This window comes from Nomascus leucogenys, chromosome 23 (assembly GCF_006542625.1).
Source record: "Nomascus leucogenys isolate Asia chromosome 23, Asia_NLE_v1, whole genome shotgun sequence".
Lineage (NCBI taxonomy): Eukaryota > Metazoa > Chordata > Mammalia > Primates > Hylobatidae > Nomascus > Nomascus leucogenys.
Window position 1 is genome coordinate 24,504,654 of NC_044403.1, and position 22,143 is coordinate 24,526,796.

Consider the following 22,143-nt stretch of genomic DNA (forward strand, 5'->3'; position numbering starts at 1 on the left):
AGAACACTGACAACACGAAACAATGAAGAGGATGTGGAACAACAGGAACTCTCATTCAGTGCTGGTGGGAATGCAAAACAGTACAACCTGGGCCGGGTGCAGTGGCTCACGCCTGTAATCCCAGCACCATGGGAGGCTGAGGCGGGCAAATCACTTGAGGCCAAGAGTTCGAGACCAACCAGGCCAACATGATGAAATCCTGTCTCTGCTAAAAATACAAAAATTAGCTGGGCATGATGGCACACGCCTGTAGTCCCAGCTATTTGGGGGGCTGAGACAGGAGAATCGCTTGAACCTGGGAGGCAGAGGTTGCAGTGAGCCAAGATCGCACCACTGCGCTCCAGCCTGGGTGACACAATGAGACCTTGTCTCAAAAAACAAATGAACCAAAACAGTACAACCATCTTGGAAGACAGCGTGGCAGTTTCTTACAAAAGTAAACATACTCTTACCATATGGTCCAGGAAAACCGTGCTACTTGGCGTGTACCAAAAGGAGTTGAAAATTTATGCCCACACATACCTGCACATAGATGGTTAAACCAGCTTTATATGGCGCTAAAGCTCTACACAGCAGCCACTCCAGAGCAGGGCTCCCCTTGGCTCCTACCTGCCCCCTTGTGGCCTCTGCCAGGGCTGGTGTGCCCCCTAGGCTTAAAACATATGCAAAGGGGCCAGGCGCAGACTTTGGGCAGATGCAACTCTAGGATGTCTTGAAAGTAGAGCATCCTGACCTCAGGTGAGACTAGCCTGGCCAACATGGCAAAACCTCATCTCTACTAAAAACACAAAAATTAGCCGGGCGTGGCGGCATGCACCTGTAATCCCAGCTACCCAGGAGGCTGAGTCAGGATAATCGCTGGAACTGGGGAGGTGGAGGTTGCAGTGAGCCGAGATCGCACCACTGCACTCCAGCATGGGCGACAGAGCAAGACTCCATCTCAAGAAAAAGAAAAAGAAAAAGGAAAGTAGAGCATCCTTTGCCTTCCTGGGAGAGAAAATTGTAACTAGCACGCAGTCTGCATGGAGTTTTCAGAAAAGTCTTCACCTGAATGAGAAGCCTGCCTCCATCAGGACCTGGAATGTCTGACGTCTGTGTCTAACAAATAATTTTCTTCTGGATGTTAGCAAGCTGGTGAAATAAGATGGTCCAGTGTTTGTCATCTCACAGAAACAACAGTTTAAACAACTACCAATGCACGAAAATACATTAATCAGAGCTAAAGAATCAACTGAGAAATTATAGTACCTGGGTGTAGCACGGAAATAAGACAAATGCATTAACCTCCACTAACCCTAAGCAGGAGAATGAAGCAAGTAACAGATGTGCCTTAGATCCCAACACCAGCCCTATATCAGTAAAACCCAGTGACAGGCAGTCCCCCACAGCACCATATCCCACACTGGTAACTGAGGATTTTGTTTCCAGGCCAGGACCTGCAGATCCAGCCTCCAGCCCTATCCCAGTGTCAGGTCAGCAATTGTAGACCCAGGTGCCAAGCCTATCCCAACACCTGGCCACAGTCCCTGCAGACTCAGACTCAGGGTCTGAGTGAAGCACTTATGAAGCTAGACTCCAGGCCCAGTGCTGCAGACCCAAGTGGCAGTCCAAACCACACAGAGAGAACACCATACAGCAATCTCTGCATGAGCTGACTATTCAAAGGCTTTCTCTGCTAAAGCCACTGGACTGGAATAAGTGTGCACATCAACAAATACACAAACACGAACACTTGGCCTCAGGATCAGGAAAAAAAAAACCAGAAAAAAGCACACCATCAAATAATAACATGCTGCAAAAGTAAATGATCCTAAGGAAATGGAGATTTACAAAGTACCTGACAAAGAATTCAAAATAATCTTATTAAAGAAATTCAGTGAGCTGTAAGAGAATACAGATACACAAATAAACAAGATCAGAAAGAAAAAAAATCAATGAACCAAATGAGACGTTCAACAAAGAGAATCATCTTTAAAAATCAAACGAATTTTACAGCTAGAGAAAACAAATGACTGAATTGAAAATCTTCCCTAGGGAGCGAACTTGAAAACTGATCATCCGAAACTACCAAGTCAGTCAAACAGAAACAAGAAAGAATGAAAATGACTGAAGAATGGCCAGGTGTGGTGGCTCACACCTTTACAAACCTAGCATTTTGGGGGCTGAGGTGGGCAAATTGCTTAAGCCCAGCCTGGGCAACATGACAAAACTCCAACTCCACAAAAACAAAACAAAACAAAACTTAGCCAGGCATGGTGGCGCGTGCCTGTAGTCCCAGCTACTTGGCAGGCTGAGGCGGAAAGATTGCTTGAACCCAGGAGGCAAGAGGTTGCAGTGAGCCAGGACTGCACCACTGTACTCCAGCCTGAATGACAGAGAAAGACTCCGCCTCAAAAAAAAAAAAAAAAAAGGAACTGAAGAAAGCCTGTCAGAATTATAGGCCCGTGTCAAGTGAACCATAATATGCATTATGGATATTCCAGAAGGAGTAGAGAAAGACAAAGGGACAATAGTTTATTTTTTTTAAGTTCCCTAATCTAGAAAGAAATAAACATCTAGATCCACGAAGCCCAGCAAACTCCAAATAGATTAAATATACAAGCATGCCTCATTTTATTGTGCTTCAACTTATTGCCTTTTGCAGTTAGTGTTTTTTTTAGAAATGAAGATTTGTGGTGACCCTGCGTCAAGCAAGTCAATCAGTGTCATTTTTGCAACAGCAAGTGCTCACTTTGTGTCTTTGTGTCACATTTTGATAATTTTCACAGTATTTCAAACTTCCATTTTAATTGTATCTGTTACAGTGATCTTTGATGTTACTATTATAAATGGGCGACACTAACTGCAACCACATAGATGGCAAACTGAATGTGTATGTTCTCACTGCTCCACCAACTGGCTTCCCCATCTCTCTCCCTCTCCCTCTCCCTTGGGCCTCCTTATTCCCTGTGACAACAATATTGAAATTAGGCCAGTTAATAACCCTACAGTGGCTCTAAGTGTTCAAGGGCAAAAAAGAGTCACACATCTCTCACTTTAAATTGAAAGATTAAGCTTAGTGAAGAAGGTATTTTAAAAGGTGAGACAGGCCAGAAACTAGGCCTCTTGTGCCAAAGTTAGACAAGTTGTATATGCAAAGGAAAAGTGCTTGAAGGAAATTAAAAGTGCTACTCCAGTGAACACATGAATGATAAGAAAGCAAAGCAGCCTTATTGGTGATATGGAGAAAGTTTTAGTGGTCTGGATAAAACATCCAACCAGCCACAACACTCCCTTAAGCCAAAGCCTTATCTAGAGTAAGACCCTAACTCTCCAATTCTTTGAAGGCTGAGGGAGGTGAATCTAACAGAGGTTGGTTCATGGGGCTTAGGAACAGAAGCCATCTCCATAACACAGTGCAAAGTGCAAGGTAAAGCGGCAGCTGCTTATGTGAAAGCTTCAGCAAGTTATTCAAAAGATCTAGCTAAGATAATTGATGAAGGTGGCTGCACTATACAACAGATTTTCAATGTAGACAAAACAGCCTTTTGTTGGAAGAAGATGCCCCCTCTAGGACTTTGATAGCAGCTACAGAGAAGTCCATAACTGGCTTTAAAGTTTCAAGGGACAGGCTAATTCTCTTGTTAGGAGCTAAGGCAGCTGGTGACTATAAGTTGAAACCAATGCTCATTTAGCATTCCAAAAATCCTAGGGTTCTTTAAAGTTATGCTAAATGGACTCTGCCTGTGCTAAGTGGAACAGCAAAACCTGAATGACAGCACATCTGCTTGCAGTGTGGTTTACCAAATATCTTTAGTCCACTGTTGAGACCTACTACTCAGAAAAAAAATATTCCTTTCAAAATATTACTACTCACTGATGATGCACCTGGTCACCCAAGAGCTCTGATGAAGATGTATAAAAGGATTAACATTATTTTCATAGCTGCTAACACAACATGGATTCTGCAGCCCATGGATCAAGAAGTAATTTTTTTTTTTTTTTAGCTCTGTGAGACAGCTGACAAAGACGAGTAATTTCTACTTTCAAATCTTATAATTTAAGACATACATTTCATAAGGCTATAGCTACCACAGTGATTGCTCTATAAGATCTCGGCAAGTAAACTGAAAAAGTTCTAAAAGGCATTCATCATTCTAGATGCCATTAAGAACACTCATAGGCCAGGCGCGGTGGCTCATATCTGTAATCCCAGCACTTTGGGAGGCCAAGGTGGGTGGATCACCTGAGGTCAGGAGTTTGAGACCAACCTGGCCAACATGGCAAAACCCCGTCTCTACTAAAAATACAAAAATTAGCCAGGCGTAGTGGCACACACCTGTACTCCCAGCTACTCGGGAGACTGAGGCAGGAGAATCACTTGAACCCAGGAGGCAGAGGTTGCAGTGAGCCAAGATCATGCCACTGCACTCCAGCCTGGATGACAGAGTGAGACTCCATCTCAAAAAAAAAAAAAAAAAAAAAAAACCACTCATAATTCATGAGAGGTCAAAATATCACCATTGATAGGAATGTGGAAGAAGCTGATTCTCACCCTCATGGATGACTATGATGGGTTCAAGACTTCAGTGAAGGAAATAACAGCAAATGTGGTGGAGATGGCAAGAGAACTATAATTGAGAGTGTAGCCTGAGATGGGATTAAACTGCTGCAGTCTCATGAGAGACTGTTGAACAGATTGAGTTGCTTCTTATGGATGACCAAATGGTCATTCCAACGGAGATGGACTCTATTCCTGTGAAGAGGCTATGAACATTGTTGAAATGACAACAAAGATTTAGAATATTACACAAATTGAGTTGACAAAGCAGCAGCAGGGTTTAAGAGGACTGACCCCAATTTTGAAAGAAATTCTGTGGGTAAAATGTTGTAAAATAGCATCACGTGCTACAGAGAAATCTTTAATGTCGATGGGGCAAATTTCATTGTTTTCTTATTTCAAGAAAATGCCACAGCCACCTTCAGCAACCACCACCCTGACTAGTCAGTAGCCATCAACCAAAAGTTTGTGTTACTTGCTTTATTGTGATATTTGCTTGATTGTGGTGGTCTGAAACCAAATCTGCAGTATCTCCAAGGTGTGCCTATAAAGAGATCTTCACCAAAACACATTATAATTAAACTCTCAAAAGGCAGACATTACCTATTAACATTCTCGTTTTTAAACTATATCCTAGCACTTCTGGAAGAGTCATTGGTTAACATTTTTGTTTTTAAATAGCCTTTTAAAAATTACCTGGTTTCAGGGTACTAAATCTGTCCCAGCAGACTCTGAGGCAGCATAACATAATATTCAAAGGGGTCTCACTTTGTGTCTAGCTCCAAGGCCATAGGCAAGCTTCTTTTTTTTTTTTTTTTTTTTTTTTTTTTTTTTTTTTTTTTTTTTTTTTTTTTTTTTTTTTTTTTTTTTTTTTTTTTTTTTTTTTTTTTTTTTTTTTTTTTTTTTTTTTTTTTTTTTTTTTTTTTTTTTTTTTTTTATCTCTTATTTAAAACAAGGGTAGGCCAGGCGCCGTGGCTCACGCCTGTAATCCCAGCACTTTGGGAAGCCGAGGGGGGTGGATCATTTCAGGTTAGGAGTTCCAGACCAGCCTGGCCAACAAGGTGAAACCCCGTCTCTACCAAAAATGCAAAAATTAGCTGAGCGTGGTGGCAGGCGCCTGTAATCCCAGCTACTCAGGAGGCTGAGGCAGGAGAATCGCTTGAACCCGAGAGACAGAGGTTGCAGTGAGCGAGATCGTGCCACTGCACTCCAGCCTGAGTGACAAGAGCCAAACTCCGTCACACACACGCACACGCACACACACGAGGGATGATACTTTACCCTCAATGAGAATTAAAATGCATCCTCAGCTGCTTAGCATAGTTTATAGTCCTTAATTCTACTAGACTCCTGAGCTCCATGTGAGCAGAGACCCTTTATTTACTATTATACATTGGAAAGTATCTGGCACATAGTAGTTTCTCAAATATTAGTTGACCATTAAGCGTCAAAAGATTGAACTCAAAAGTATGAATCCAATTTTGTACCTTTTAATTAGGCCTTTTACCCATCAAAAGAAACTAAGAAAAAGAATGTTACTGATGATGTGACTTCTCATATTCACCTAATGAATGCGTTTTAATATGGATTTTGTGGTGTCAAAATATATGTCCTCAATGTCTCAATGTTCTATACTCTACTCATAACTGAAAAATGTCATTACTGGCTCAAATCCAGACTGTATCCTGGCATTGAAAGTTCCATCATCTAGCTATACCAAACTTGTCACCAAGTCTCAGTAGCAATCTTGCTTTGAATGAAGGCTTCATTCTTTACCATCCTTGGTGCACACCTACACTCACTCCCAAGTAAGCCAAATATGAAAAGAGCTCATGATCTATCTCTACTCACAACCAGGCCCTACCTTGAGGCCAGACTCCTTGTCAGTCTCCTTTATCAGAACAAGATCCTCAGGAGTTGACAATTATGTCTTTTCCATCCTTGTGTCCACAATCTTGTACATTGTCCTTTATGAAACAGGCATTTCATGAATGCAATTTTGTATTTTTACTTTGGTTTTCTATGTACCTTTTTGCTGATAAGCATCTAAGCACCTGTAATAGTTATTTTGAATCTCCCACATTACTAAGTAGTTCTTCAATAATTATTAAATTGGAAGACAAAAAACTCAGCTTAGGCTGGGCACGGTGACTCATGCTTGTAATCCTAGCACTTTGGGAGGCCTAGGCGGGTGGATCACCAGAGGTCAGGAGTTCGAGTCCAGCCTAGCCAACATGGTGAAACCCCATCTCTACTAAAAATACAAAAATCAGCTGGGCGTAGTGGTGGGCGCCTGTCATCTCAGCTACTTAGGAGGCTGAGGCAGGAGAATCACTTGAACCCGAAAGGCAGAGGTTGCAGTGAGCCGAGATCACACCACTGCACTCTAGCCTGGGCGATAAGAGCGAAACTCCATCTCAAAAACAAAACAAAACAAAACAAAAAAACCCAGCTTAATTTATAATCCCAGGGCTTAGAATTAGAAGCAAGGTGTCTTTTAGCAGTTGAATGAATAAACTACAGTATATAAAAGCAATGAAATATAATTATGCAATAAATGACTCTCAAGCCAGGAAAAGACGTGGAAAAACCTTAAATTCATATTACTATGTAAAAGAGCCTAATACAAAAACACTACATATTGCACAGTGCCAACTATAATATTCTAGAAAAGGCAAAACTGTGGAGACAGTCAGAGGGTCAGTGGTTGTCAAGAGATGGATGAGAGGAAGGGAGGGGGGAGGATGAACAGGAGGGAGAAAGAGAAAGGAATGAACAGTCAGAGCACAGGATTTTTAGTGCAGGGAAACTATTCTGTATACCACAGCAGTGGACACATGTAATTATGCATTTGACCAAAGCCACAGACTATAGAACACCCAAGAGTAAGCAGTAATGTAAACTAAGGACTTTGGGTGATGATGTGTCAATGTAAGTTCATCAAGTTCAACAAACGTGTCCTTCTGGTAAGGGATGTTCGAAATGGGGCAAAGATATCCATGTATATGGGCAGAGGATACATAGGAGATCCCTGTACTTTCTGCCTAATTTTGCTGTAAACCTAAAATTGCTCTAAAAATTATATACACACACATACATACACACACACACACACACACATATATACATATATAGAGAGAGAGAGACAGAGAGAGAGGGACACGGAGTCTTGCTTTATTGTCAGACTAGAGTGTAATGGTGCTATCTCACTGTAACCTCCACCTCCCGGGTTCAATCAATTCTCCTGACTCAGCCTCCTCAGTAGCTGGGACTACAGGCGCACGCCACCAGGCCCAGCTAATTTTTGTATTTTTAGTAGAGACGGGTTTCACCACGTTGGCCAGGATGGCCTCGATCTCCTGACCTCGCAATCTGCCGGCCTCGGCCTCCCAAAGTGCTGGGATTACAGGCATGAGCCACTGTGCCCAAAGTTATATTTTTAAAAAGAGGTCAACAAACCTTCACCCCAAAGAACAAGTATAAAACTGGAAATATTTTTGTCAATTCTATTTCAGAGCTCTGGTAATTAATCAAAGACAGACAACTTGAGACACATTTAAAACAACAACAACGAAAACCTGCTAGAACTCTGGGTATCAACAATGGAAATCTACGGCCTTTTTTACCTAGGTCTGATTCCATTTCCATAGAGGGAATGGAATAGCTGGCACAGTAGTTTGACTACAGTGGGACAGTTGTGAAAAATCAGCAAACTTGCTACCGGGGGATGGTTTTAATTTGAGGCACAGAGGCTGAAAATCCAAGGCCACGCTGTCAGTAAAAGAGATGAACAAGGAAAATACAATTCTGCTAGCCCAAGGACAGTCCTACAACAGGCAATGGCACAGTACATTATTCATTATTTTAAAATAGGCATATATTGGGGTGAATGTTTCAAAAGTTTCTAACCGATGAAGATACTCAACAACAACAACAACAAAAAAACACTTGGAGAATTAGGCAATAAAAAGATAAAGGGGATTTGGGAAAGGCAAATATAACTACAGCCGTAATTCTGAAAGATTAATTTGACTACAGTACGTTAGAAGATGAGTTTAAAGTGGAAACAAATTCAGGTTACTGTAATAGTTCAGGCAACTTTGATTTCATTAGTGGTAGTAAGAACAGACATTATGTCAGATATACTACAAACAAAACAGACAAGCCTTTTACAACATTATATCTGGAAGTAAGGGAGAATGAAGAAGAAAGTTGACTCCGTGATTTCTTCAAGCTTAGGCTAGGAATAGGACACCATTAATAGAAAAGATTAAGAGAAGTTCAAGAGAGCAGTTTTACATACACTGACACAAAGGGAGAGGCAATGAGGAAAAAAAAAAAAGGAAAAGCAAAAGAACTTCTACGCCTTCAACTCATTTACAACTATACCCTCTCTTTAACCTGACTGTGAAAACGCTGCACAGATAACGTGTAAATGACGTGTAACATTTTTTAAACAGCTTTATTGAGATATAATTCACATATTGTAAAATTCATCCATTTAAAGTATAGAACTGTGGTTTTTAATATTTTCACTGTATTATGCAAAATAGCCACAATTTTAGAACATTTCCCTTATGCCAATTTGTTTAAGTTTCTCCACTTAATTCTGTGAAAGAGCCTGTTTCCTCATCTGCATACTGGTAATATCACCTCCCTCATAAGATATGGGAATTAAATAATACATGAAAAATGTAAAAAACCCTCCTAGAAATGCCTGAATATACAGGAGATGCATCAACAAAAAGTCTGAAAAATTTTAAAATTAGATTTAACACTACAGGGGAAAAGTTTCTGAAGATTTTAAAAAGAATATTAAGATGAGAAAAGTTGTGTTTAATGAAGATGTGAAAATGCTAGAGAGGAAAAGACAATTTTGAAAAAGAAAGAGCTACTGAGGTGGGAAGATCGCTTGAGCCAGGGAAGTTGAGGCTGCAGTGAGCTAAGATTGCACCACTGTACTCCAGCCAAGGTGACAGAGCAAGACCTCGTCTCAAAGAAAAAAAAAAGAAGGAAAAGAAAGAAAAAGCTAGGAGCTAGAGGGCTAACTAAAGTCATTAAAATGTGAAGTCATGGGAAGCCCCACTCAGGTGCCCCTCTCTCTCACAGGAGAGCTGATCTCCTTTTTCTTTTACCTAGTAATTAAAACTTCACTCTTAGTCTAAAAAAAAAAAAAAAAAAAAAATTGAAGCCACGATAGCCTGACCCAGGATAGTGAGAAGATAGAACAGTTATGGCTTAGAAGGAAAAAGCAACAAAATTTTGTAGCATACTGGCTCTTGTGGATTAAAAAAAAAAAAAAAGTTAATGGTAAGGCTAGGTTAATGGGAGAAAGGTGATATTACAAACAGAGATAGAGAAGCTGAAATAACAAGACAGCTTTGATGGAAAAAAGCAAGTTCCACTGTGATAGAATGGCACAGAAATGCCACTTGAGAATAAAGTGAAAATGTTCACTAGGTAACTGGGAAAAATATCAAGAGCAATGGTTTTCAACCCTAGATCCTTTTCAACCTACACACTTCTAAAAAATAGAGATGCCCATTTCTACCTCCCAAATTTTGTGTTATTACTTAGTAGCCACTAGATTTCATAAGGAACTATGGCTGTAACCTTTGGTTTTCCAACCACCAGAAGCCTTGTAGGAGCAGTGCTGAGTGAACTAACATTTTACACTGGCATGTCTCTTCTCATGCAGACTTCAAGAACATGGCTCCCAATACAATAAAGTGTCTGAGTTTCTGACTCCAATTTCAACAACTGTACATACACACTTACACTGAAAAAGCTGTGTAAGTTGAACCAGCATGTCACAAATATTGAGTTTTAGAGATTTACCTTGATTTGATCAAGGATCTTGGTCACAGATGTGAGAGGGGTGCAAAGTGACATTCATACTTTTCATTCATAACTTACCAGTTATAATAACTTTACATTTGTGTGACTGTTTGACTAATGTTGACCTCATCCTTTAGAATATATGAGGACTATTTTATTTCGTACACCATACCACTATCCAGCACACAGTAAATGCTCAAATAATACTTAATGAAAGAATGAAATAGACTCTTATCCCAGATTTCCTGAATCTAAATAACTAGGTATTGAACCCAGGCAATATATACTGAAAAGAGAATTACATTGAAAATAAAATAGTGAGCATCATCCCGATAATGGTAGTAACTACATTCAAGAGAACGAGAGTAGGTGGGCATGGTGCCTCATGCCTGTAATCTCAGCACTTTTGGAGGCCGAGGTGGGTGATCACTTGAGTTCAGAGTTGGAGACCAGCTTGGCCAACATGGTGAAACCCGTCTCTACTAAAAATACAAAATTAGTCGGGCATGGTGGTGCACATCTGCAATCCCAGCTACTCAGGAGGCTGAGGCAGGAGAATTTTTTTTTTTTTTTTTTTTTTTGAGACGGAGTCTTGCTCTGTCACCCAGGCTGGAGTGCAGTGGCGTGATCTCGGCTCACTGCAAGCTCCACCTCCCGGGTTCACGCCATTCTCCTGCCTCAGCCTCTCCGAGTAGCTGGGACTACAGGCGCTCGCCACCACGCCCGGCTAATTTTTTTTGTATTTTTAGTAGAGACGGGGTTTCACTGTGGTCTCGATCTCCTGAGCTCATGATCTGCCTGCCTTGGCCTCCCAAAGTGCTGGGATTACAAGCGTGAGCCACTGCGCCCGGCCGAGGCAGGAGAATTTACTTGAACCTGGGAGGCAGAGGTTGCAGTGAGCTGAGATAGTGCCACTGCACTCCAGCCTGGTGAAAAAGACCGTCTCCCAAAAAAAAAAAAAAAAAAAAAAAAAAAAAAAAAAAAAAAAAGAACAAGAGCACTTATCCGTTTAAGCAAAACAACAAAGAAACATTTCTGGAAACAAAAACTGATCAAAAGTACTGTGGATAAAATAAATACATGTTACAAGAGGACTGAAAATAAAAGTGATGCTTGCTAAGAGATTATACTTAGTGTGATACTCAACCTATAGTAACATTTTAATTTAGACAAGATTCTGAATCTGTTGGCCTGTGAATGAAATTATCCTACCATGGCAGATAAAGGTAAGATTTTATTGTACTTTGCAGAGCCTTAATTCTCACAATAACTGTCTTTCTCCATTTCATTGATGAGGAAATTAAATCATGGGGCTTCGGTATAATTTTAGTCACAAAGGAAGAAAGTGATCTAAAATGTATTTATACTATCATTAAATTATGAAGTACTTTCTGAAAGCCAGTCAAAAAGTCCATTTATATGACACCATATAATGCTCCCTGACAGAAACTACCGATTTAGCTATAGTAAGCCATAAAACTTTCAAAAGCAAAAATTTAGTTTCCTGAAAATCAGTACTAAAGAATTTCTATACTTTTCCAGGATATCTTCCCCTACAATCCTAAAACAAATACGATACTAAAAATACTAGAAATATTTATCACCAATTGAGTTAAATCATTAAGACACTTTCACCTATAAAACCGTATTAGTTTATATTACATGTATAAAGTGTTTTATAAAAAGGAATCACGTGGATCTAATTTATTAATCAAGTATTAATCAAAGAACCTCCAAAGATACAAATTTCCTTAGGAGCACCTTATAAACAAGGTATTTTAAAAATAGAAGACGGTAAAAATGAAAGGAACTTGAGAATCATCTTTACTTTTATTTTTAAGAAACTGTGTCGGCCGGGCGCGGTGCCTCATGCTTGTAATCCCAGCACTTTGGGAGGCCGAGGCGGGCGGATCTCGAGGTCAGGAGATTGAGACCACGATGAAATCCCGTCTTTACTAAAAATACAAAAAAAGAAATTAGCCGGGCGTGGTGGTGGGCGCCTGTAGTCCCAGCTACATGGAGAGGCTGAGGCAGGAGAATGGCGTGAACCCGGGAGGCGGAGCTTGCAGTGAGCCGAGATCACGCCACTGCACTCCAGCCTGGGTGACAGAACAAGACTCCTCTCAAAAAAAAAAAAAAAAAAAAAAAAAAAGAAACTGTGTCAGGAGCGCCTCTGCCTGGCCGCCACCCCGTCTAGGAAGTGAGGAGCGACTCTGCCAGCCCGCCCCGTCTGGGAAGTGAGGAGCACCCCCGCCCGGCCGCCCCATCTGGGAAGTGAGGAGCGCCTCTGCCTGGCCGCTGTGCAACCTTCCAAGTGTGAAGTGACAGCCTTCATTGTAGAATGAAGACACTGGCACTGATTATATAACACCTTGGCGGCTATCTCAAGTCGTTGATGGTGGAGGTATTGGAATTATAGAAGAAAGCAAACACACAAATTTGAAAAAAAAAAAAAAAAAAAAAAAAAAAGAAAAGAAACTGTGTCTTACAATGTTGCCCAGGCTGGACCTGAACTTGTGAATTCAAGTGATCCTCCCACCTTAGCCTCTGGAACTACAGACATGCGCCTACTTTGTTTTATTGTTTATCTATTTTGAAGGTCACCTTTAATTTCCCTCACAATTGTTTTCTAATAAACTTAATAAATATTACTGTTTATATTACTTCCATAAAATATATTAGACCTTATAATTAGAAGATACTTAGTAATGACAAGGCTAAGAATTCCTCTGTCCTAATTATTCCTAAAACATGCAGATTCATCATATTCTAGGTAAAAATCCAAAAGATCACTTAGTATATAGACTTACCCAAGTTTCCTTGCTCGATTGTCAGCACCACCTCATCCATCACCACAGCCCTAAAGTCCAGCTCCTCCTCACAACATTTGGCCTTCAATGCTCGTAAAATCTCTTTCTGAGGATAGTCTTCCCTGATGCGACGATCTGTCAAAAACCACAATTTGGCAGCCACAGAACTACACATGTTGATCAGCTTGTGCTTCCTTGCTTGGATTATTTCCTCTTGGATGTAACGTCTACCTAGATGGAAGAGAAAATATACATAAAAGGTAAATCAAGAAATCTACTTGATTTCTGGATTTCATACAAATAAATGCTGTGATTATATACTAATTATATAAACAGGAAAAAACAAGTGTACAGATATTGTTTCCCTTTCATTCAAACTAAAATTTTTATACACTAGTAATATGGAAACTGACCATCTCTTCAGAAATACGATTTCTCCATTTTTCCTTGGAGAAACTGGCACTGCAACTTAATAACGGTAGCTGGTCACTTAGCAGAAAGTTTAAATACCCTTCCCAATATTACATATTGTCTAGGAATATACTTTAATCTGATCACTTTTTGTTTTATCTCCTTCCTCAACTTTGTTCTTGATAAGAAATGAAATGCCAATCATCGATATATTTCCATCTTTCCCATCACTAGAAATCCCACTTAAGTATATTTTTGTATCTGTGGTTAACTTTACATTCAATTTTCTTCCCTGGTTTTGTTATAGGTATGCAGAAAAAAAAAATAGGTAGTAGCACTTATCTTACTAGGTAAGCTTCAATGATGAAGTCATTTACACAGTAGCTTTAGTGAAAATAAATAATTGGACAATGAGCAAAAGGGTTATCAATAACCAAAATAAATGTCAGGTCTGTTCACTAAATTTCATTTATTTCAGTCAGAGGACAGCATGCTCTTACTCAATGTTTTCTTTCTATAAATAGAATTTTTAAAAATAAATTCAGCTTTTTTACTAAAATGCAAAAAAGGACTTTTTTTTCCAGATGGTGTGTGTGCTTCTCTGAGTTTGTATCATGAACAATGCAACATTAAAAATCACCTTCCTGAGAAGCAAAAAAGTTACAAGTTTCAGAACAAGCAACAAAAATTTTTTTTTAATGTTTACAAAAAAACAAAATGTCAAGTATCATTCAAGTATTATTCCAGATAACGTGGCACACCTAACACAAAAGGAAAGGTCCCGGGCAAAGACTGCAGGAAGGAAAGGCTGTACAGACCAGCAGCTTCCTGAATAGTGGCAGCTGGACATGGTCCACCCTCCCAGGTACCAGCAAGAAGGGCCTGCCCCACAATGCACACGGTTTGAAAGCAGAGCATTGCTGGGCAGGGGCACCACCAGAGCCAACAGCACACATCCCCAAGCACCTTGAAATGCCATGTCTGCCACACTTGACCACCTACCTCTCTCTTGACCCACCTACTACCCCACAATCCACTGCCTCGAAGGCCTAAGTCTCTGTTAAACAAGCAGGGTATCTAAATTGGATTATGGTAGTAACTCAGCTTATACACATGCTAGGAAGGAACTATGCTAACTTAATGTTGGATGCTCTAGGGTTAGCAGTTCTGAATATTTAATAACTTTTTATTTTTATTTATTTATTTTGAGATGGAGTTTCACTCTTGTCACCCAGGCTGGAGGGCAATGGTGTGATCTCGGCTTGCTGGAACCTCCGCTTCCTGGGTTCAAGTGATTATCCTGCCTCAGCCTCCCAAGTAGCATGTGCCACCATACCCAGCTAATTTCTTCCGGAAGGCGGAAAGGTTGCAGTGAGCCGAGATCACACTATTGCACTCCAGCCTGGGCAACAAGAGTGAAATTCCGTCTCACACACACAAAAAAGATAAGGACCAGGCTCATTAAAATGAAAAATATATAAACACTATGGCTTCCCTACAGCAGGATATTCCATGCATATTACAAGCAGTAAACCTTATCCTCCCTCCTCCTTAAACAGAATGTTTCTGATAAACTTTTTCTCCTATGAAACTTTTCTTGAAAAGAGATTTACATTTTAACCGCAGTATGGGAAAGGTACAGTGCAAACTTGCATTGTCAATTCAACCTGATGGAATGACTTTTTTTATGGGTTGCATTTCAGTCTCTTCCCTGTGGACAATCACAGGGAAGGCCACAGGGTGTCCCTGACCAGACGCTGTACCCAAAGAGATACTACGCTCATTAGAAAAAGGTTATAGCCACACAGGGCCTTCCAGGCCACTTGGGAAGGTCTCAGAAAGCAAAGCTCCACAAAAGAAAAAGTCACGCCAGAATACCTGATGTAGAATATCCCCAGCTTCCCTTGATGAAGGAATTGTAAAAATGCCCTTAAAATGTCTATAATCAGTAGTGATTGAAAGACTCTGTCACTGACTTCCAACACTCTGAAGCTATGTCCGTGCCTTGGCCTGACACTTGGCTCTTGAAACTCATCCGTTTGCAGACGATTTTTTTTTTTCTTTCTGAGACATGGTTTCAGTCACCCAGGCTGGAGTACAGTGGTGCAATCATAGCTCATTGCAGCTTCAAACTCCTGGGCCTAAGTGATCCACCTGTCTCCTCTGCCTCCCAAGCAGCTGAGACGACAGGAGCAAATCACATCAGGCTAATTTTTTTCCCCTTGAGATGGAGTCTTGCTCTGCCACCCAGGCTGCAGTGCAGTGGCGCAACCTTGGCTCACTGCAACTTCTGTCTCCCAGGTTCAAGTGATTCTCTTGCCTCAGCCTCCCGAGTAGCTGGGATTACAGATGCCCACCACCATGCCCAGCTAATTTTCGTACTTTTCTCTTTTTAGTAGATATGGGGTTTTGTCATGTTGCCCAAAGTGATGGAATTATAGGCGTGAGCCAACAAGCCCGGTCTCCAATTTTTTTTTTTTTTTTTTGGTAAAGATGTGGTCTTACTATGTTACCCAGACTGATCTCAAATTCCTGGCCTCAACCAATCCTCCCACTTTGGCCTCCCAAAGTGCTGGGGTTATGGCTGTGAGCCACCATGCCTTGCCAATCGATGATTAATTTCATTGTACGGTGGGTTTTCACCTGAGTGTGGCAGTTGCTGCCCCAATAGCAGTCAGGATGGAATGTTACAGTCACTAGCAATTGGGAAGCAGAAATGTTCCGCTGCTGATATATCAGTAGTCAGAAATTACATGGGCTATAACAGTGTTTCCAATGATTCTGAAATCAGAAAATAATATTCCCCTCTGAAGAGCCACAAAGCTTTCAGTCAACATGTTTTTCTAGGCCAGGCACGATGGCTCCTGCCTGTAATCCCAGAACTTTGGGAGGCTGAGGTGGGCGGATCACTTGGTCAGGAGTTTGAGACCAGCCTGGCCAATATGGCGAAACCCTGTCTCTACTAAAAATACAAAAATGAGCCAGGTGTGGCAGCACATGCCTGTAATCCCAGGTACTCGGGAGGCTGAGGCAGGATAATCACTTGAACTCAGGAGGCGGAGATTGTAGTGAGTGGAGATCGCGCCACTGCACTCCAGCCTGGGTGACAGAGCGAAACTCCATCAAAAAAAAAAAAAAAAAAAGAAAAGAAAAGAAACAAACAAACTGGCAGGGAGCGGTAGCTCGTTTTGGGAGGCTGAGGTGGGCAGATCACTTGAGGTCAAGAGTTCAAGACCAGCCTAGTGGATGCCTGAAACTGCAGATAGTACTGTACCATATCCATATACTATGTTATTTCCTAAACATACATATCTATGATAATTTGCATATTAGGCACAGTAAGAGATTAACAATAAAATAGAACAATTATAACAATATACTATGATAAAAGTTATATGAATGCGGTGTGTCTTCCACTCTCAAAATATCCTATTGTACTGTGTCAGGGCGTAACTGAAACCACAGAAAGTGAAACCGGGGAAAGTGAAACCTGTCCAGTGGTACACTGCCATTCCCACAGGAGGACATGCGGCTAGCATTCCTCAGGGCCCAAGCGATGGGGCCTCCCCAAGGGCTGCTGCAGCAACAGCTGCTCGCCTTCTTAGGGGTGCTCCAACTGGATTCACATCTGAGATGCCAGAAGTGTTGGGTGAAGACTTCAATCCCAAAGGTAGAGGTTCCAGGCGTGCCTGCCTGCTTCTGCCCCTCAATGGTTCTCTCCTAGCCTTGGGCACAGCTGTTTCCTCTTCAACAGAATTTCAAAACATCTACTTTTCTATTTTTCCCATCTGCTAACATAAAGAAAAAAGAAAAACAGGAAAAAACAGAAATGCTGACAAGTCAAAAGAATTCCAGTAAATCTAAATAGTACAGGAGCTCAAACGTGCACCAATAAAATGACAGTCCTGCTAATGATCCAGAATCTTAAAATTCAGATAATATTCACTATTTTAAAAGACAGTAGAGTCCTCTATAAAATAAAATGGTAAACTTTTTTCCTAGTAGTTTAAAGGAGTAAACTTGGTTACCCAATAAGGTAACTGTACGAAAATATTCTCCAGTAGCAAAACATAAATGCAGCACTTGCAAATGTCCACATATAGTATAGATGAGTACCATAGTATTTCCTCTCTTAGAATGTAAGCTCAGGTCAACCAATCCCATCCTCTCTTTATTTCCTCCAGTGTATCAAGAAAAACAATGTATAAATATCAGATGCCGAATAAATACTACTGACAAAAGTACCTTTTTTGAAATAAAGAGAAATTCTACCAAGAGAGTTTATTTTTGAGAGTTTTCCCACACAAACTTCTGGATCAGCATACCAATAAAAAACAGCACTGTATCTTGGAATACTCAGGCAAAACTGAGTATATGGGAATCTTAAAGTGCTTCATTCATCTTCTGAAATAGGAAATAAACATTTATTTCACTGCTTAAGATTTCCCAAATTTTTTCTAAGGTAATAGTTTAGAAAGTACCACTTTGTTTCTCCCAACTTTTAGTTCCCATATTAGACCAACCCGAGGAATAATTTTTCTACTTTAAAAGTTTTTTCACGTCAACATCCTGGGATCTAAAACTTAGTGTTGTTTCTTATTGGATCAAATTTCCTTAATAAACAAAGGAAAAGTTCAATGTTTAGAGTCAAAATCTGAAAATACATTACAAATATTTAGAGCTTCCAAAAGGATACAAATGAGAGCATAAAAGATTTCTATTACATCACAGAATAAGAGAAAAAAAGTTAAAATGAAAGTCATTTCTCTCCCTCTCATCTTTCTTGTGAGGACCCTTCCCAAAGGTATTTATTCTAGTACAGAAAAAGCAAAAAATCACAATCTACCATCTGAAGATATTAAGGTACCTCTTACTAAGAAAATCTATTAACATATGAGCTCAAAATTCCAACTACTGAAGAAAAATAAAGCTAAAGGAAAAAAATACATACACTAAAATAGAGTATGTATAGAACTCTATTGTAACACACAATGGAATCTGTATAGAACTCTATTGTAACACACAATGGAATCTGTATACAACTTTATTGTAACACACAATGGAACCTGTATAGAACTCTATTGTAACACACAATGGAATCTGTATAGAACTCTTGTAACACACAATGGAATCTGTATAGAATTCTATTGTAACACACAATAGAATCTGAATAGAATTCTATCATAACATACAATAGAATTTTAATAGCATTTATTCCATTTGTCAGTTAATACAGACTTGCTTCGGGAAAGACTGTACATAGGATAAAAAATAATAATACTAAAGACTTGTTTTCAACACTATCCACTCTTGGATAGGAATCACGGGAGATGAATCAGGTTTGTGGAGAAAAATAACAAATTTGTGTCTCTTAAAAGTGTGATATTACAAAATACATACTTGGTCTTCAACCCTGTTTCCTGGCATACAACTCCTAAAATCATAAGAATCTCCAAAATGATATCTTTCTGTATGCTAATAATTGACTGATGGCTGGCAGCCCCTAGGCAGCTTTAGTATGGGGGCTGGTCACCAGAAAAACCAAGGCATGATTAGAAGGTTGGAACCTTCAGTCTCATCCCCTAACCTCTGGAGAGGGGAGACGGGCTAACAGTCAAGTTGATCACCAGTGGCCAGTGGTTTAATCAATCATGCCTATGTAAGGAAGTCTCCAAAAAAACCCAAAAGTATTGGGCTCAAAATGCTTCCAGATAGCTGAACACATAGCAGATCCTGGAGGGTGACGCACCCGGGAAGGGCAAAGAAGCTCCGTGCCCCTTTTCCATACTTTGTCCTATGCACCTTTTCATCTATATCCTTTATAATATACACGTAAACATGTTTCCCTGAGTTAAGTAAACTGTTCTAGCAAATTAATCGAACCCAAAGACAGGGTTGATGGGAACTCCAACTTAAAGTCAGTCAGCCTTCTGGCTGAAGTCCAGAGGCCTGTACTGGTGGGGGGCGTGGTACGGGGTCGTTTTGGGGACTGACCCTTAACCTGTGGGAGACAGTGTCAGAAATGAATTAGAGGACACCTAGCTGGTGTCCATTGCAGAAATGATTGTTGGTGAGGAGAAATCTCCATCAGTGGATCTTCTGTGTTGATTGATTGGTGTTGCTGAAAGAACAGGAAAAAGCACATTGAATGTTGTTTTTTCCAGGCTCTCTCATTAAATTTTAGGTATGCTATCAAGTCTCTTTTTATGTGACCTTCCTCCCGACATCTCTCCTTCTGCACATGATCCCCCGAGTTTCATTCTTAAACTCTGCTTTCCACTTTCTAGAAATGTCATCCGAATCCAGGTTTAAACTTTATTCCTTCCGAACCACTGACCCACTAGGTATTTCTTTCTTAACTAAATTTCAGAATCCATTTCAATGAGCCTACTGGGCATCCCTAACTAAATGCCACCCACTGTTGCCTCAGTTGAGCATGTTTTTTAAAACAAAAAAAGGACAGGCACGGTGGTTCACGCCGGTAATCCCAGCACTTTGGAGGGCTGAGGTAGATGGGATCACCTGAGGTCAGGAGTTTGAGACTAGCCTGGCCAAAATGGTGAAAACCTGCCTCTATTAAAAACACAAAAAAATCAGCCGGACGTAGTGGTGCACACCTATGGTCCCAGCTACTCAGGAGGCTGAGCTAGGAGAATCGCTTGAACCCGGGAAGCAGAGGTTGCAGTGAACCAAGATTGTGCCATTGCACTCCAGCCTGGGTGACAAGAGCGAAACTCAGTCTCAAAAAAAAAAAAAAAAAAAAAAAAAAGCCGGGCGCGGTGGCTCACGCCTGTAATCCCAGCGCTTTCGGAGGCTGAGGCAGGTGGATCACGAGGTCAGGAGATCAAGACCAAGGTGAAATCCCGTCTCTACTAAAAATACAAAAAAATTAGCCGGGCATGGTGGCGGGTGCCTGTAGTCCCAGCTACTCGGAGAGGCTGAGGCAGGAGAATGGCGTGAACTCGGGAGACGGAGCTTGCAGTGAGCGAGACTCCGTCTCAAAAAAAAAAAAAAAAAAAAAAAAGGAAAAAAAAAGAAAAAGAAAAAAAAGAAAATACAAAAAATTAGCGGGGTGTCGTGGCGGGCACCTGTAGTCCCAGCTACTCGGGAGGCTGAGGCAGGAGAATGGCGTGAACCCGAGAGGCGGAGCTTGCAGTGAGCCGAGATCGCGCCACTGCTGTCCAGCCTGGGGTACAGAGCGAGACTCCGTCTCAAAAAAAAAAAAAAAAAAAAAAAAAGGCCAGGCGCGGTAGTTCACGCCTGTAATCCCAGCACTTTTGGGAGGCCGAGGCGGGTGGATCACCTGAGGTCAGGAGTTCAAGACCAGCCTGGCCAACCTGGTGAAATCCCGTCTCTACTAAAAATACAAAAATTAGCTAGGCATGGTGGTGGGCGCCTGTAATCCCAGCTACTTGGGAGGCTGAGGAAGGGGAGTCACTTGAACCCAGAAGGCGGAGGTTGCAGTGAGCTGAGATCACACCATTGCACTCCAGTCTGGGTGACAAGGGCAAAACTCCGTCTCAAAAACAAAAAACAAAGAATGTATTTTTATTCACAGAAATGTTTCAGCACATATATTCCCCATTGTGATCATTAAATTTTACATCAACCTGGTGAGGCAATGGTTCCAAGCTATTTGGGCAAACAACAGTCTACACATTGCTGAAGGTATTTTCTATATGTGATTAACATCTAATCAGTTGACCTTAAGGAAATTAGCCTCCATAAAGTAGAGGGGCTTTATCCAATCAGTTGAAGGTCTTGCTAAAAAGCAAAAACTGAGGAGGAACTCTTCCTCAAGACTCAGGACTTACAGACAGACTCACAGAAATGCTACCTGAGTTGTCAGTCTGCTGGTCCGCCCAAAAATTTCAGACCCAAGACTGCAACATCAAGTCCTGTCTGAGTTTACAGACTGCTGCTTACTCTACAGATTTTGAACTTAGCAACTCTGCAATCATGAGCCAACTGCTTAAAATACATACACAATTTAAAAAATATATATATATCTTATTGAGTCTATTTCCCTGGAGAACCCTGACTGATATACCTATCCTTATTAAGGCACTCAATTCAGACAACTGGGCATCAATTTTTATTTCCATCCTTCTTTCACTGTTTACACAAAGCTAATTCTATCTTCTAAATATTAATATCACTGGCGTTTGACTTTTTTTTTTTTTGAGATGGAGTCTCAATCTGTCACCCAGGCTGGAGTACAGTGATGTGATCTTGGCTCACTGCAACCTCCGCCTCCCGGGTTCAAGCGATTCTCTTGCCTCAGCCTCCTGTAGCTGGGACTACAGGCATGTGCCACCACACCCGGCTAATTTTTGTATTTTTAGTAGAGATGGGATTACACCAAGTTGGCCAGGCTGCTCTCGAACTCCTGACCTCAAGTGATCCTCCTGCCTTGGCCTCCCAAAGTGCTAGGATTACAGGTATGAGCCACCGTGCCTGGCCCACTTTACTCTTATCTCCAGTATATTCAACTTATGACACTTGGACTACTATAAAAGCCTCCAAATAAATCTTCTGCCCTCT

At 40.9% G+C, this 22,143-nt stretch overlaps 1 protein-coding gene across 17 annotated transcripts in view; it reads right to left on the minus strand.

Moving 5' to 3' along the window:
- RIMKLB (ribosomal modification protein rimK like family member B) overlaps positions 1-22,143 on the minus strand; it is a 72,659-nt gene that overhangs the window by 43,379 nt on the left and 7,137 nt on the right. For 14 of the 17 annotated variants that reach the window (XR_004028275.1, XR_004028272.1, XR_004028270.1 and 11 more), the window contains one exon: positions 13,189-13,419. Coding sequence is in view for 1 of the 17 variants with exons in the window: in XM_030804524.1 (XP_030660384.1) it covers positions 13,189-13,363 (175 nt within the window). In the remaining 16 variants the exon portion in view is untranslated. The remainder of the gene's footprint in view (positions 1-13,188; positions 13,420-22,143) is intronic. The other 3 variants (XR_004028274.1, XR_004028265.1, XR_004028261.1) reach the window with 1 other exon arrangement.